This window comes from Eumetopias jubatus, unplaced genomic scaffold (genome assembly GCF_037043125.1).
Source record: "Eumetopias jubatus isolate StellerSeaLion01/CBP00866 unplaced genomic scaffold, mEumJub1_p1.0 scaffold_9, whole genome shotgun sequence".
Taxonomy (NCBI): Eukaryota; Metazoa; Chordata; class Mammalia; order Carnivora; family Otariidae; genus Eumetopias; species Eumetopias jubatus.
In genome coordinates, this window is record NW_028274815.1 from 125,446,341 (window position 1) to 125,459,228 (window position 12,888).

General features: G+C 44.3%; 1 protein-coding gene across 3 annotated transcripts in view; it reads left to right on the forward strand.

Annotated features, from left to right (window-relative positions):
* The first annotated feature begins 7,707 nt into the window (after nucleotides 1–7,707).
* The window catches only part of STK4 (serine/threonine kinase 4), an 88,005-nt gene continuing 82,824 nt past the window's right edge, over nucleotides 7,708–12,888 (forward strand). For all 3 annotated transcript variants that reach the window (XM_028121896.1, XM_028121900.2, XM_028121903.2), the window contains exon 1: nucleotides 7,708–7,800. In XM_028121896.1, the coding sequence (XP_027977697.1) occupies nucleotides 7,766–7,800 (35 nt within the window). In that variant the 5' untranslated portion in view covers nucleotides 7,708–7,765. The remainder of the gene's footprint in view (nucleotides 7,801–12,888) is intronic.

Sequence of the window (12,888 nt, forward strand, 5' to 3'; positions counted from 1 at the left end):
AAGGCAGGAAATAGGTCTTTATTTTTGTCTCCACGAGACCTAATCGGAGCTGGCACCAAACATGCCGTTCTAAAGGTCTGTTGACAGGGCGCCTGGGTGGCTCAGTTGGTTAAGCGACTGCCTTCGGCTCAGGTCATGATCCTGGAGTCCCGGGATCGAGTCCCACATCGGGCTCCCTGCTCAGCAGGGAGTCTGCTTCTCCCTCTGACCCTCTTCCCTCTCGTGCTCTCTCTCTCTCATTCTCTCTCAAATAAATAAATAAAATCCTTAAAAAAAAAAATACAATCTACTTTAAAAAAAAAAAAAAAGGTCTGTTGACAAACACCTGGTCTCTGCCCTCAGGGATTTAGTTATAATTATTTGTGTAAACCCAACCCAACCAGACTATAAACTTTCTGAGTTGCTGTTCCATCTGAATCCCCTCAGTCCAGCACGGGCCCCACACAAGGGAAGAATGAACACTTAGTGTGGTGGGGAAACCCGACCAGGCACATACACTGCTGGTTATCTACTCAACAGCTTCCATCTTTGCTTCCAGAAGTCTGAATTCTCCTGGTCCAGGGAATGAATCAGGATTTCTTTAAACCAATCACAATAATCTCACTCTCTTTTGCCAGTGATTGGTCAGGGGTGGACATGCCCGTGATTTGCCCCAGTGAGTTACAGGATGTCTGCTGGGTCCTTATGAGAAAGTTTTTCCTCCCAGATAAGAGGTACAGGACTGCGAAATAGCTTCTTTTGCTCTCTTTATGATTTGGGTACTGTTGGGTTAAGGATATCCAACTGGACATGTGGTAGTCATTTTGCAATTGTGAGGCAGTAAGCGCAGGTATGAAAAACCAATGTCCTGGGGCGGGGGAGGGGAAAGATGAAATTGACATTGGTGAGCCCCTGAATCAAACCTGGGCGGACTGACTTCTGGGCTACTTATTAATAAAAACAACAAATGCCATGGGGCCTTAAGCCACCATTTAGTTGTTTTTTTTTTTTTTTTTCTGTTGCTTGGAGGTGGATATATTCTAAATGGTACACCAGACAAGTACACCTGTGTCAAGCTGTATTTTCCAAAAATGACCAAAACAATAATTTCCAGTCTTCAGCTCTCTTTGAAACTGCACAGGACTTTGGGGTCCCCTCAACAGTATAAGGGACATTATCTACCTCCCAAGACTATGCCATTAAAAGGCACCGCAGCTTCCGCCTGGCTCCCTTTCACAAATATCCTTCAGAACCTAGCCTTTACCCATATTTATTTTAACCAAAACAGAGAAGTCCCCTCTACCCCCAGCGCCAAGTGAGCTCCCAGCCAACAGCCAGCACCAACTTGTCAGCCATGTGAGTGAGGCATTTTGGGTAAGAATTCATCCAAATGGTGACTGACCCTGACTGACACCATGGAAAAGAGATGAGCCTTCCCTGTGGAACCATGCTCAAACTGTAGATTTATGAGCGAGAGAAAAAAAATGTTGTTTTATGCCACTAAGTTTTGGGAATGGTTTCTTAACACAGCAACTGATAAATGGTAAGCCCTTCCCACAATGCTTCCCATAAATGCAGAGCTGATAAAAGCAGAACTGAAAGAATTTAGGGGAGGGATATACTGGGGAGTCCGGGCAGAGAGGAAGTCTTCTAGGAGGGGGTGATTTTTTAAAAATAACTTTATTGAAAAATAATTCGCTAGCATAAAATTCACCCATTTAAAGTTGTGTACAGTTCAGTGGTTTTTATTATAGTCAGTGTTGTACGATCACCACAATCAATGTTACAGTATTGTCATTACCCCAACATGAAACCCCACATCTTTTAGTCATCAGGCCCAATTCACCTACCCCCATCTCCCCCATCCCCAAGCCCAAGCCCAAAGCAACCACTAATCTACCTTCTGACGGATGTGCCTATTTTGGACTTTTCAGGTACATGGAATCATATGATACACGATTCTTTGTGATTGGCTTCTTTGACATAGCACAGTGTTTTCCATGGTCATCCATGGTGTAGCCATGTATCAGAACTTCATTCCTTTTTATTGCTGAATAATTTTCCATTGTATACATTTTGGGTGTCCATTTTATTTATACATTTATCAGCTGATGGAAATTTGGGTTCTCTTTTTGGGGCAGGAAATAACTTTTTGATATTTATTAAGATTTCATCTCTCTGAGTTAACCATCTCATTAAAGCCATATTTAATTTGTATTCAGCTTTAATGGGGAAGGAATAGATATTATAGCTGTAGTCTCCTGAATGAGATAATATGCACAGACATTATTATTGGATAGTAATCTTTTTGTTGTTTAAACACTTCTTTTCAGGGTTAATTGGTAGTTTCTTTAAATAATATCTCTGCCTTCGTTGGTTGAGAGACGCTGGTGAGTAAAGATGTGTTAGAATCAGGACACTCTGGGGCGCCTGGGTGGCTCAGTTGGTTAAGCGGCTGCCTTCAGCTCAGGTCATGATCCCAGGGTCCTGGGATCAAGTCCCGCATCGGGCTCCTTGCTCAGCAGGGAGCCTGCTTCTCCCTCTGCCTGCAGCTCCCCCTGCTCGTGCTCTTGCTCACTCTCTCACCCACGCTCTCTCTAGCAAATAAATAAATAAAATCTAAGGAAAAAAAAAAAGAGGACAACCTTACATTTCATTTAACTGAGCCAGGCACAGCCAATACTTTTATATGCTGACTGCAAATAATGAACCAATTAGTCTTGGGGAAAGAAGTATAGACAGCATCATAATTTGTCAATTTACAGTTCTGGATGCTTTTCAGTTCAGGTGTATCAATCATGATCTAATCTGAAAACACTGAGTAAGATGTCTTATGGAAGGGATTTGAAATAAGAAGTTAGTTCAGGGAATTGGGTGTCAGAGGTGACAGAGGAGTCAAGAAGCCAACAGAGAACGGTGAGGGAGCCCAAAGGCCAGCAGCAGCAGGAAATGACTACTAGGCCCAGGACTTGAATATAAAAAGGAAATGGTGATGATATGGCTTGGAGTGTTGGGGTTTGGAGCCAACGGCCAAGAAAGAATTCTTGAGACATCTTTGGGGCAAAAAGGTAGGTTTTATTAAAGCACGGAGGCAGGACCCAGGGGTAGAAAGAGCTGCACTGGGGTTATGAGGAGTGACTGATTAAAGATTTTCTATCCTATGGAGAGGAGGGTGATGTTAGGGCTCCAGGAAATTGAGTCTATAGGTTTCTGGAAATTTTTGTTGTTGTTGTTCTTTAAATTTTTATTGTTATGTTAATCACCATACATTACATCATTAGTTTTTTTGATGTAGTGTTCCATGATTCATCGTTTGTGCATAACACCCAGTGCTCCACGCAGAACGTGCCCTCCTTAATACCCATCACCAGGCTAACCCATCCCCCCTCCCTCCTCCCCCCTAGAACCCTCAGTTTGTTTTTCAGAGTCCATCGTCTCTCATGGTTCATCTCCCCCCTCCAATCGGAAATTGCTTTTTTCCTTATAAATCATTAAGACAGTTGCAAACTGAAGGAGACTTGTGTCCTGCATCCGGCATGACTGCGATCGCCATCGGTTAACCTTTTTTTTTTTTTTTAAGATTTTATTTATTTATTTGACAGAGGGAGACACAGTGAGAGAGGGAACTCAAGCAGAGGGAGTGGGAGAGGGTGAAGCAGGCCTCCCGCGGAGCAGGGAGCCTGATGCGGGGCTCGATCCCAGGACCCTGGGATCATGACCTAAGCCGAAGGCAGACGCTTAACGACTGAGCCACCCAGGCGCCCCCAGTTAACCATTTTTTTTTTTTTCCTTTCCTTTGTTCTAGGGCAGCCAGAAGTGCCTGAGGAATGTCACACATATCCCACAAGGTGGGGTGGGGGAGTTGTGGAGTGTTAGCTTGTGCTTTGCCCTCAGTTTGCCTTTGCTCCTTCATCAGTGATATTTACAGAGTTCAGAAGCTGCAGTAGAGTAGAAGCTGGAGCCAAGTAAGGATGCTCTAGGAGGAGCTGAAGACAAAGTTACTGTTGGATACTTGATCAGAAGCAAAGAAGAGAGAGAAAGACTGGCTTCTCTCTTAGTTCTGCCCTCCATCTCCTGCCAGTGCTGGCTGAAACTGGCCAAAGGTCAGCTGACATGGGAACCTGGGAAGTGAGCTTGCAGGGTTGGTCTCTTCCCCTAAGACTTCTTAGGTATGACATCAAAAGTATGACTCAGAAAAAAAGTGGATAAACTATACTTAAAAATTAAAGTTTCTGTTCTTTAAATGAGACTGTTAAGAGAATGAAAATACAAGCCCCAGAAAAATGCTTGTAAATCACATATCTGATAAAGGACATGCATCCAGAATATTAAAAAACACTAAAAACTCAGTAACAAGGAAACAGTGCAATTTTACGAAGGACAAAAGACTTGAACAGATAGTTCAGAAAATATACAGATGACAAGCACTTGAAAAGATGCTCAACCTCATTAGCCAGTAGAAAAAATACAAATGAGAAACACAGTGAGAGGGGAGCCTGGTGGCTCAGTAGGTTAAGTGTCTGCCTTCAGCTCAGGTCCTGATCTCAGGGTCCTGGGATCAAGCCTCGTATCAGGCTCCATGCTCAGCAGGGAGTCTGCTTCTCCCTCTCCCTCTCCCTCTCCCTCCTTGCTTGTGCCCCCCCCAAATAAATAAATAAATAAATAAATAAATAAATAAATAAAATCTTTAAAAAAAGAAAGGCAACGCAGTGAGGTACCACTACACACTATTAGATCGGCTAAAATTGCAAAGACCAATCATACCAGTGTAGATGACATAGAGCTATTGAAATTCCCATACACTGTTGGTGGAAATGTAAAATAGTATAATCACCCTGAAAAACAGTTTCTTAATACATTCACCAAGTATCTTCTATATGACCCAGCTATTTCTCACCTGCGTGCTTATAAGAGAAATGAAATGTAGGTATGCCTATATGTATGTCCATATAAACGTGTACATAAATGATTGTAAGTTTTATTTGTAATAACCAAAAACTGGAAAATGATTACTTAGAAACCATTGGGCTTTGGGGTGGTTTTTTACATAGTGATAGTTAACTGGTACACTGAACTAACTCTTTGCAATTTTTTGCATCTTTACATTGCCCTTATTCAGTGTGACTCCGGCCACAGTTCCTACCTCATCTCCTCCTGTTCCTTATTCATTCTGCTCCAAACATGCCAACTTCTAGCTGCTCTTCCAACACAAGCCTTTGCCCTTGTTGTTCCGTCTGCCTTAAATGCTCTTTAAAAATATTAGTGTGACTTAGTCTCAATTCGGTCACATGGTTTTTTTGGTCTATATGGTTTTTCTTGCTTTGTTTATTGCCTTTCCCACCTGAATGTAAGATCCACGAGGGCAGAAACTTTATTTTGCTCACTGCTTTGCACCTAGTACTGTGCTTGGCCCAGAGCAGATACTAGATATGTATTTGTTGAATGAATGAATGAATGACTGACTGAATGAATGAATGACTGTTCTGACCTTCTCAGAGTTTTCCTGATCCTACTAGCCTCGGTTAGGTTCTCATATTACAGTTTTATATAATTTATCACTACATTAATTACCTCTCTAGCAACTATGTCTTCTACACTGTAAATTACAAAAAAAAAGCTAGAACTCATCTATGTCCTGACTACTAGTACATAGCCAGAGCCTAGTACAGTGCCAGGCATGTGTAGCTCAGTAGGCACAGAATGAAATATGAGTAACGCTGCTCATTGGTTCTCTCTTTTTTAAAGATTTTATTTATTTTTGAGAGAGAGAGAAAGAAAGCGTGTGCACACGCGGCGAGAGGGGCAGAGAGAAAGGGAGAAAGAATCTCAAGCGGACTCTCCACTGGGCACGGAGCCAGACGCAGAATCTCACAACCCTGAGATCATGACCTGAACCAAAATCACAAGTCGGATGCTCAACCGACTGAGCCACCTAGGCGCCCCATTGGTTCTTTCTCTTAAGCTATTATCATATTATGGTTCGCTAAGGTTTGTTATTTACTTATTCATTTTTAAAGATTTTTATTTATTTATTTGAGAGACAGAGAGAGAGACAGAACAAGAATGAGTTGCGGGGAGAGGAAGAGGGAGAAGCAGGCTCCCCGTTGAGTCCCGCATCGGGAGCCCAATGCGGGACTTGATCCCAGGACCCTGGGATCATGACCTGAGCCGAAGGCAGTCGCTTAACCAACTGAGCCACCCAGGTGCCCCTTAGTTATATTAAATATAATTTAAAATTCAGTTTGTCAGTCATACTAGTCACATTTAAAGTGCTCAGCAGCCACATGTGTCTGTCTACTGGCAATGGTTTTGGACAGCACATATATAGAACATTTCCACCATCACAGAAATTTCTTTGGGGCAGTGCTGGACTGGACATTCTACTGAAAGACGGGGCAATCCTAATGTCAGTCTACCTTTTGGAAAAATCCCAGGAAGGGGATAAAGGAGGGATGTTTGACATTGTGTACTGGTAAATTGACATTTATTTTTAAAAATGTTTTCCAAGTACCTCATTTATAGGGGGGTGTGTGTGTGTGTGTGGGCAGCGGGGCCTGAACATAAGGTCAAACGAGGAGTGTGCTTTAGGAGAAGTACAGGAAAAGTACCAGGGGATTTCAGAGGATAGAGGGCTGACTTTTTGTAATAGGGACCTGTGATGGCTTCCTAAACTTTGTATAGGAACTTTTGATCTTTACTACCTCAGGGCTCCTACTGCCATTTGTACAGATTTGTAGTAGGGCAAAGAGGCAAATAAAACATGCATTCTGTGGAGTCCAGCCCATCTTGGGTTAAAAACTTTTCTCTCACTAGCTGTGTCTATGTGAGTCTCAGCTTCCTCACCTGTAAAATGGGGATAATAACTTCTACTTCATAGGGTTGTTTGACGATTAAGAGACAGCCTAGGACTGTGCCTGGCCCATAGATTCTCTGTAAATGTGTTCCTCCTGTGTAAGGGGAACGGATCGGTTACCCCTATATTTAGGTAACGGATCCGTTCCCCCTATTTTAGCACATGGGGTGCTATACCTGGGTGGTCCTGAAAGGTGGTTGCTCAGGTGTTAATTTCATGGATGGCATACCTTTGGGAAAAGCAGGACAAATAATACATAAAATTGGGGATAACGTTACAGGTTCCCTAAGAGGATTAAATGAGATAATATATAGGTAAGTAAGCACATGGCAAGAGCTTAATCACGGTTAGCTAGCTATCTCTCTGTCCGCAAACTAACTCAAAGGTGAGAGGCCCTTAAGAAAAGAGGGTGAGCATTTTGCAGCCTGATGCTCTGTGACATCCAAGGGCGGTCCGGCCTCCGTCTGGAACAAGAATCCAACCGGCTAGGAGCGGTAGGAACCCACAAATACCTCGGAGCAGCGCTTCCCCGAAATCGCGTAGAACTTGGCCGGTTAAGAACCGACGGCGCTTCGCAAGAACCCTCAGTATCGCGGTCCGAGGAACGAGGGCCGGGCCGAAGCGGAGACGAGCTCCCGGCCCGAGTCCCACTGTCCCGGCCGAACCGCCCCACACGGACACGGCGTCGCCGACGCACTCGAGCTCTACGGAGGACGCTCCGGGATCCGCGGCCCCGCCCCGCGCGCCACGTGACTCAGTCTCTGCACCACGTGGTCCGGGCCGGGTCCTCGCCGCTCCGCCCCGCTCGCGCGCTGCGCGCCGCTTCCGGTGGGGGCGGAAAGCGGAAGTGTGGGAGGGTCTGCGGGGCGGGCTCGGGGAGGTCCCGGGGGAGGATGGAGCAGTGAGCGGGTCTGGGCGGCTGCCGGCAGCGCCATGGAGACGGTGCAGCTGAGGAACCCGCCGCGCCGGTGAGGGGCCGCTGGCTGAGGGGCAGGGGGTGGGGAGAGGGAAAGGCGGGAACTGGCGGAGGAGAGGCACCGGGTGCGCCCCCGGAGGGATGGACCTGCGGGGCGAGGCGATCCTGGCACCTGCTGAGTGGGGGAATCTCCGCCGGGAGGGGGTCCGGCAGAGGGGAGCACGCGCCCAGCGGGATAAACGTGGGGCTGGTTGGGGAGAGCACTTGCTGCGGGGGGACATCCTGGTGGACGGGGGCACTGCTGAAGGGAGCAGCTGCTGAGGGACGTGGGGACAAGTTAAGGAGAGCACCTGCTGAGGGCGGGGGCGCCTGGGGGGATGCCATGCTAGGAACGATTCATTGAGGTAGGGGGCATGCTGAAGCAGGATGAGAACCTAGAGGGGTCTAAGATATGGGTCAGGAACAAGCAGAGGAAGGCTGGGTGGACTTCCTAAGGGAGGGGGTCCCACTTGAGGGGTGCAGTGGGGAGGATCTGTTGAGGGGAAAAGCTCTGTGCCTAAGGCTGGAGGCGTGCCAAGAAAGGTTGAAGGTCCAGCAAGGGAGGGCTTCATGCAGGATAAGCATTTAGGAAGATTTTCCGGGTAGTGTCCCCACTCTAGGATGAGGATGACATCTTTCATTCCTGATGCCCCCCTGCCTTCCTAGTTTTCCATACATCCTCTTCAGCTTTTCAAGCCTGACATTGGGAGGTGGATAAGGAAATAAGAGGATATTTTCAAGAAGGGCAAATTGATGGCCCAGAAGAGTTGAGACACAGTTCTATGTGTTTCCTTCTTTGCTCTAGGGTCTGGGTCACGACCTGACCAGACTGGGCCCTTTTCAGGGCTCTATTGTTTTGCATCAGCTCCAGATCCTGCTGCTGCCTGGAATTGTTTTAAGTCAAGATCCGGGAGGTGGCTGATCCTAGAAAGTCTGAACTCCTGCGTTGGTTTTAGTTATATCATTGATTTGCTCTGTGGACACCAGGGTCTTGTGTCACTCTGCCACATCTGGAGAAAAATAGCAGAGATCAAGGGAGTCATGCTTCTCTGAGGTGCAGTGTAGTTAGCTTCTATTTCACAGAGACCTCTGACTTCCTGCGGCAGAATGAGCACTAAAGTAGGAAGTGTTCAGTGTGTGGGAGTGTGGGGCAAAGGAGAGGTGAAGGGAAGGGATTGGCAGCCTGGGCTGCACACTTGGGGTTTGTTTGAAGTACACAAACATTGCAGAAGGCGAATAGCTGGTTGGGATGGACTCATAATTCACCCTACTGTAGTGTGCTGAGACGGAAGTAATAATGATTCTTACACATACGGCACCTACTGGATGCCAGGGACCGTTTTCAAAAAGTGCTTCCCCTGTCTCCTGGTGAACCACATGTAATTGACCTATAAAAATGGTAATTTCGTGTGGTTCAGCTTATTACGACTCTTTCGATCCTCACAACAATCCTATGAGGTGGTTACTTCTGTATCTCTATTTTACAGGTGATAAAACTGAGGCACAAAGAGTTTTAAGTGATTGCAGGAGGTTCCACTGTTAGTAAGTGGCAGAGCTGGGATTTTAAACCAGGTGGTCTGGTCCAAAGTCCATGCTCTTAACTGCTTCCTCTGATGCCGCTCTGGAAGTACCCCTGTTTCACAGGGACTGTGTATGTTAGCAAGTATTTGCTACAGCACAATAGTGATCCAGTTACAAATGTACACTGGTTATATTTCTTTCTGAAATATATTCATTGTTTCTCCGAGGTCTCGGTTTAATTGAAAAGAGGATTAGGAATTGAGTTTTGTTTCTACCTTGCCTTGTGTTACATAATCTTGGGCAAAAGCGTAAACCTTTTTACTTTTTGGTCCAGCTCATTCCTGCACCTTTTGGATTTTAAGAAATTTATTAAATGTGCAAGAGAAGAGCATTGCAGGGCTGAATTCTTGAATGACTGGTACTTTCCTGCTCATCATAACTAGTCAAGTACTTAATCTGCATTAGATTAACTTTATTACTTGCATTTATTAGAATTACCATATCAGTTTCACAGACTGGGTGATTTAAACAACAGAAATGTATTTTCTCCCAGTTTTCTGGAGGCTAGAAGTCTAAGATCAGGGTGTCAGCAGGGTTGTTTCTTTGAGGCCTCTCTCCTTGGCTTGTGTAGATGGCTCTCTCCTTCCTATGTCTTCACATGGTTTTCCCTCTGTACCTCTCTGTGTCCTTATCTCCTATAAGGACACCAGTTATATTGAATTAGGGCCCACCTCTATGACCTTATTTTACCTTAATTACCTCTTTAAAGGCCCTGTCTCCAAATAAAGTCACACATTCTGAGGTCCTGGGGCTTAGTACTTCAATGTAGGAATTTGGGGAGGGGCAACATATGAATTTTACTATCATTAAAAAGTTATCAATTTATCTTACACATTTGTTGTAACCATATCAAATTCTGAATGGAAAGAGGGATAGGTGTACATAAATAAAATGAACCTTACAAGAGTTCTAAGATAGGAGAAAGAGGCTTGAGAATTAGCCAAATCTGTGAGTAACTATTTCATAAACACCCTTGTTTGTGTTTGGAGAGATACAGGTGTCTTTTCAGAGATTCAGTTGGCATGTGTTTCCAGCAAGGGATAGTAATCTCAGTGCAGGAAATGCTCTTTGCATTCATGAGCTTGACATTTGTGTGTGACTGAGTGATTAGAGATTCAAGTTGATGGGTTACGTAGGAGATTATGATTTTTTAAAGTAAGCTGGCATTAGATAATAATAGTGTGGTGGAGGATGTAGAGGGCATTTCTGGGATGGTTGGCTGTCCACGTGGCCGTCTGACTTAGGAGAGGAGCATCTGCCGGTGTTTGGTCCACGGAGGCTGTGTTGGCCAGGCCTGTTCTTTTATGAGCAAGCAATGAAACTACCTAGGACCCGGGGAAGTCCGAGCTGAGAGCTGAATCATCAGTCGGGCTGTTTTGTGCTTCTTCCATGAAGACTTACGGTATAAAGTATCATTGAGAGTCACTTATCAAAAGATTTTCCAAGGAGTCTTATTTGTTGATAATCTGGTAATCCTTTTTAGGGTGGCATTCTGTTCTGGAAACTCACAAGGATTGCTGATAAAAGTTTAGGATTCCCATCGTTACATTCATTAATCCATATAGGAAATATTTATTGACCACCTCTGGGTTATCAGGCAGCAAAGAGATAAAGATCTATTAAGCCTGGATCAAAAGCAAACAAAAAACTGGGGCACCTGGGTGGCTTAGGTCATGATCCCAGGATCCTGGGATCCAGCCCCGGGGAGTCAACTTCTCCTTCCCCCTGCTCTTGTGCTCTTGCTTGCTCTCTCTCTTTCAAATAAATAAATAAAAAATCTTAACACACACACACACACACACACACACACACACACAAAACCCAAGTAGATTGTTTGAAAGAAGTCTCTGAGCAGGTATATACAGTTTGTTGGGGGATTATCAGGGGCTTGCAGCTGTTTCTCGCATGCCAGGCGGTTTCCTTTGTTATGCTGTGGTCTCAGAGTAGTTGAAATAGTGAGTTTTGCTTTTTGTAAACCACAAAGTCAGTACTTCAGAGGAAGACATTTGATCTTCCTTTATATAAGCTGTTTAATTATACTTGAGAAATGAGGTATTGTCCATTGTTTATACAGTTATGAATTCAGCGCTTCAACAAAAAACCCTCCTGGTTCATGCAATGTTCTTTCTAACATCTGAGTTCATAGACACTTCACTTCTGAAGTTTAAGAGGAGTTTCACTTCAGCCCTTTTTGTTTTGAAGCTAGTTTTTATGTCGTCACTGGAATTTAATGTTTAAGACCTTTTGATTTTCAAAGGTCACTACGGTCATTTGTTAATTTTCAAGTTGTGGCAGTTATTGACTTGGAGCATTTCTCCATTTCTTTAGTGTGTAGTCTTTGACATTTACAGAATTATGTGAGATTGTCCTTTAGAGATCAGTGTTTATGGGTGGATACACTCGACGTGTTCAGAGTTTTCTGTCTTCTGGTTTTGCTAGTTCCTCCAGGAAGGTATGTGTGCGTGTGTATATATGTATGTAATTCAAGTCCTCTCTTGTAAAAATTGGTATTATCCAGCTAGTTTAAACCTTTTCTCTACAAAAAAGTCTCCAATGTTACTACTTACATAATTTCACCATTTCCTGAGCTCTCTTTTTTTTGTTGTCCTTTGTAGTTTCAGGAAACCATCGTGTAGAAGATACACACAGACGCGTGCGCGCGCGTACACACACACACACACACACACACACACAAATGTTCCTTGGCAAGCTCCTTCCTTAAGCCCATTGATAATTTTCAGACATCTTAGTTTAAAAAAAATATTGTTAATTTATAACCTCCCAGGTTTGTTATTAACTGTGTCTAGCATAGTCAGAAAAATCTGAATTATCAGGGAATTATAACCTGCCATGTATCTTTGACTTCGGGGGCTTCTTGGATGTACACAGTCACTCATGGGAGTCTGAGTCTGTTTGAAGTTCCTAGCTGCATAGTTATTTTTCACTTTTGATCATGTATAAGTGTATACCTTCCACTTTCTGTTTCTGTGATACCTATAGAATTCCTGTGTTTTAGCTGAATTACCAAAATCTTGCTAAGGGAGAGCAAGAGTCTCTATGTCTTCCTTGGCCTCCAGTCTGAGACCATGTTTCAATTCGTAGTTAACCTTACATTAAACATCTTTTCTGAAGAGATAGTTATGCCATCTTAATTCATGGAATCTCAAGATATAAATGGATTTTTAAGGTTCTATCAAAGCTGGAATCCACTCTGTAGCATTTCAGCCAAATGATGATTCATTTTCTGTTTAAGTTCTCCAGTGATGGGGAGCTAGGGACTTCTTAAGGCAGTCTAAACCATTTTAGAACAACTTTTGTTGTTAGGAAATTTCTTTCTTTTTTAAATTTTATTTATTTCAGAGAGAGAGAGAGTGTAGGCGAGAGCACAAGCAGGGGGAGGGACAGAGGGAGAGGGAGAAGCAGACTCCCCACTGAGCAGGGAGCCCGATGTGGGGCTTGATCCCAGAACCCTGAGATCATGACCTGAGCCGAAGGCAGACACTTAACTGACTGAGCCACC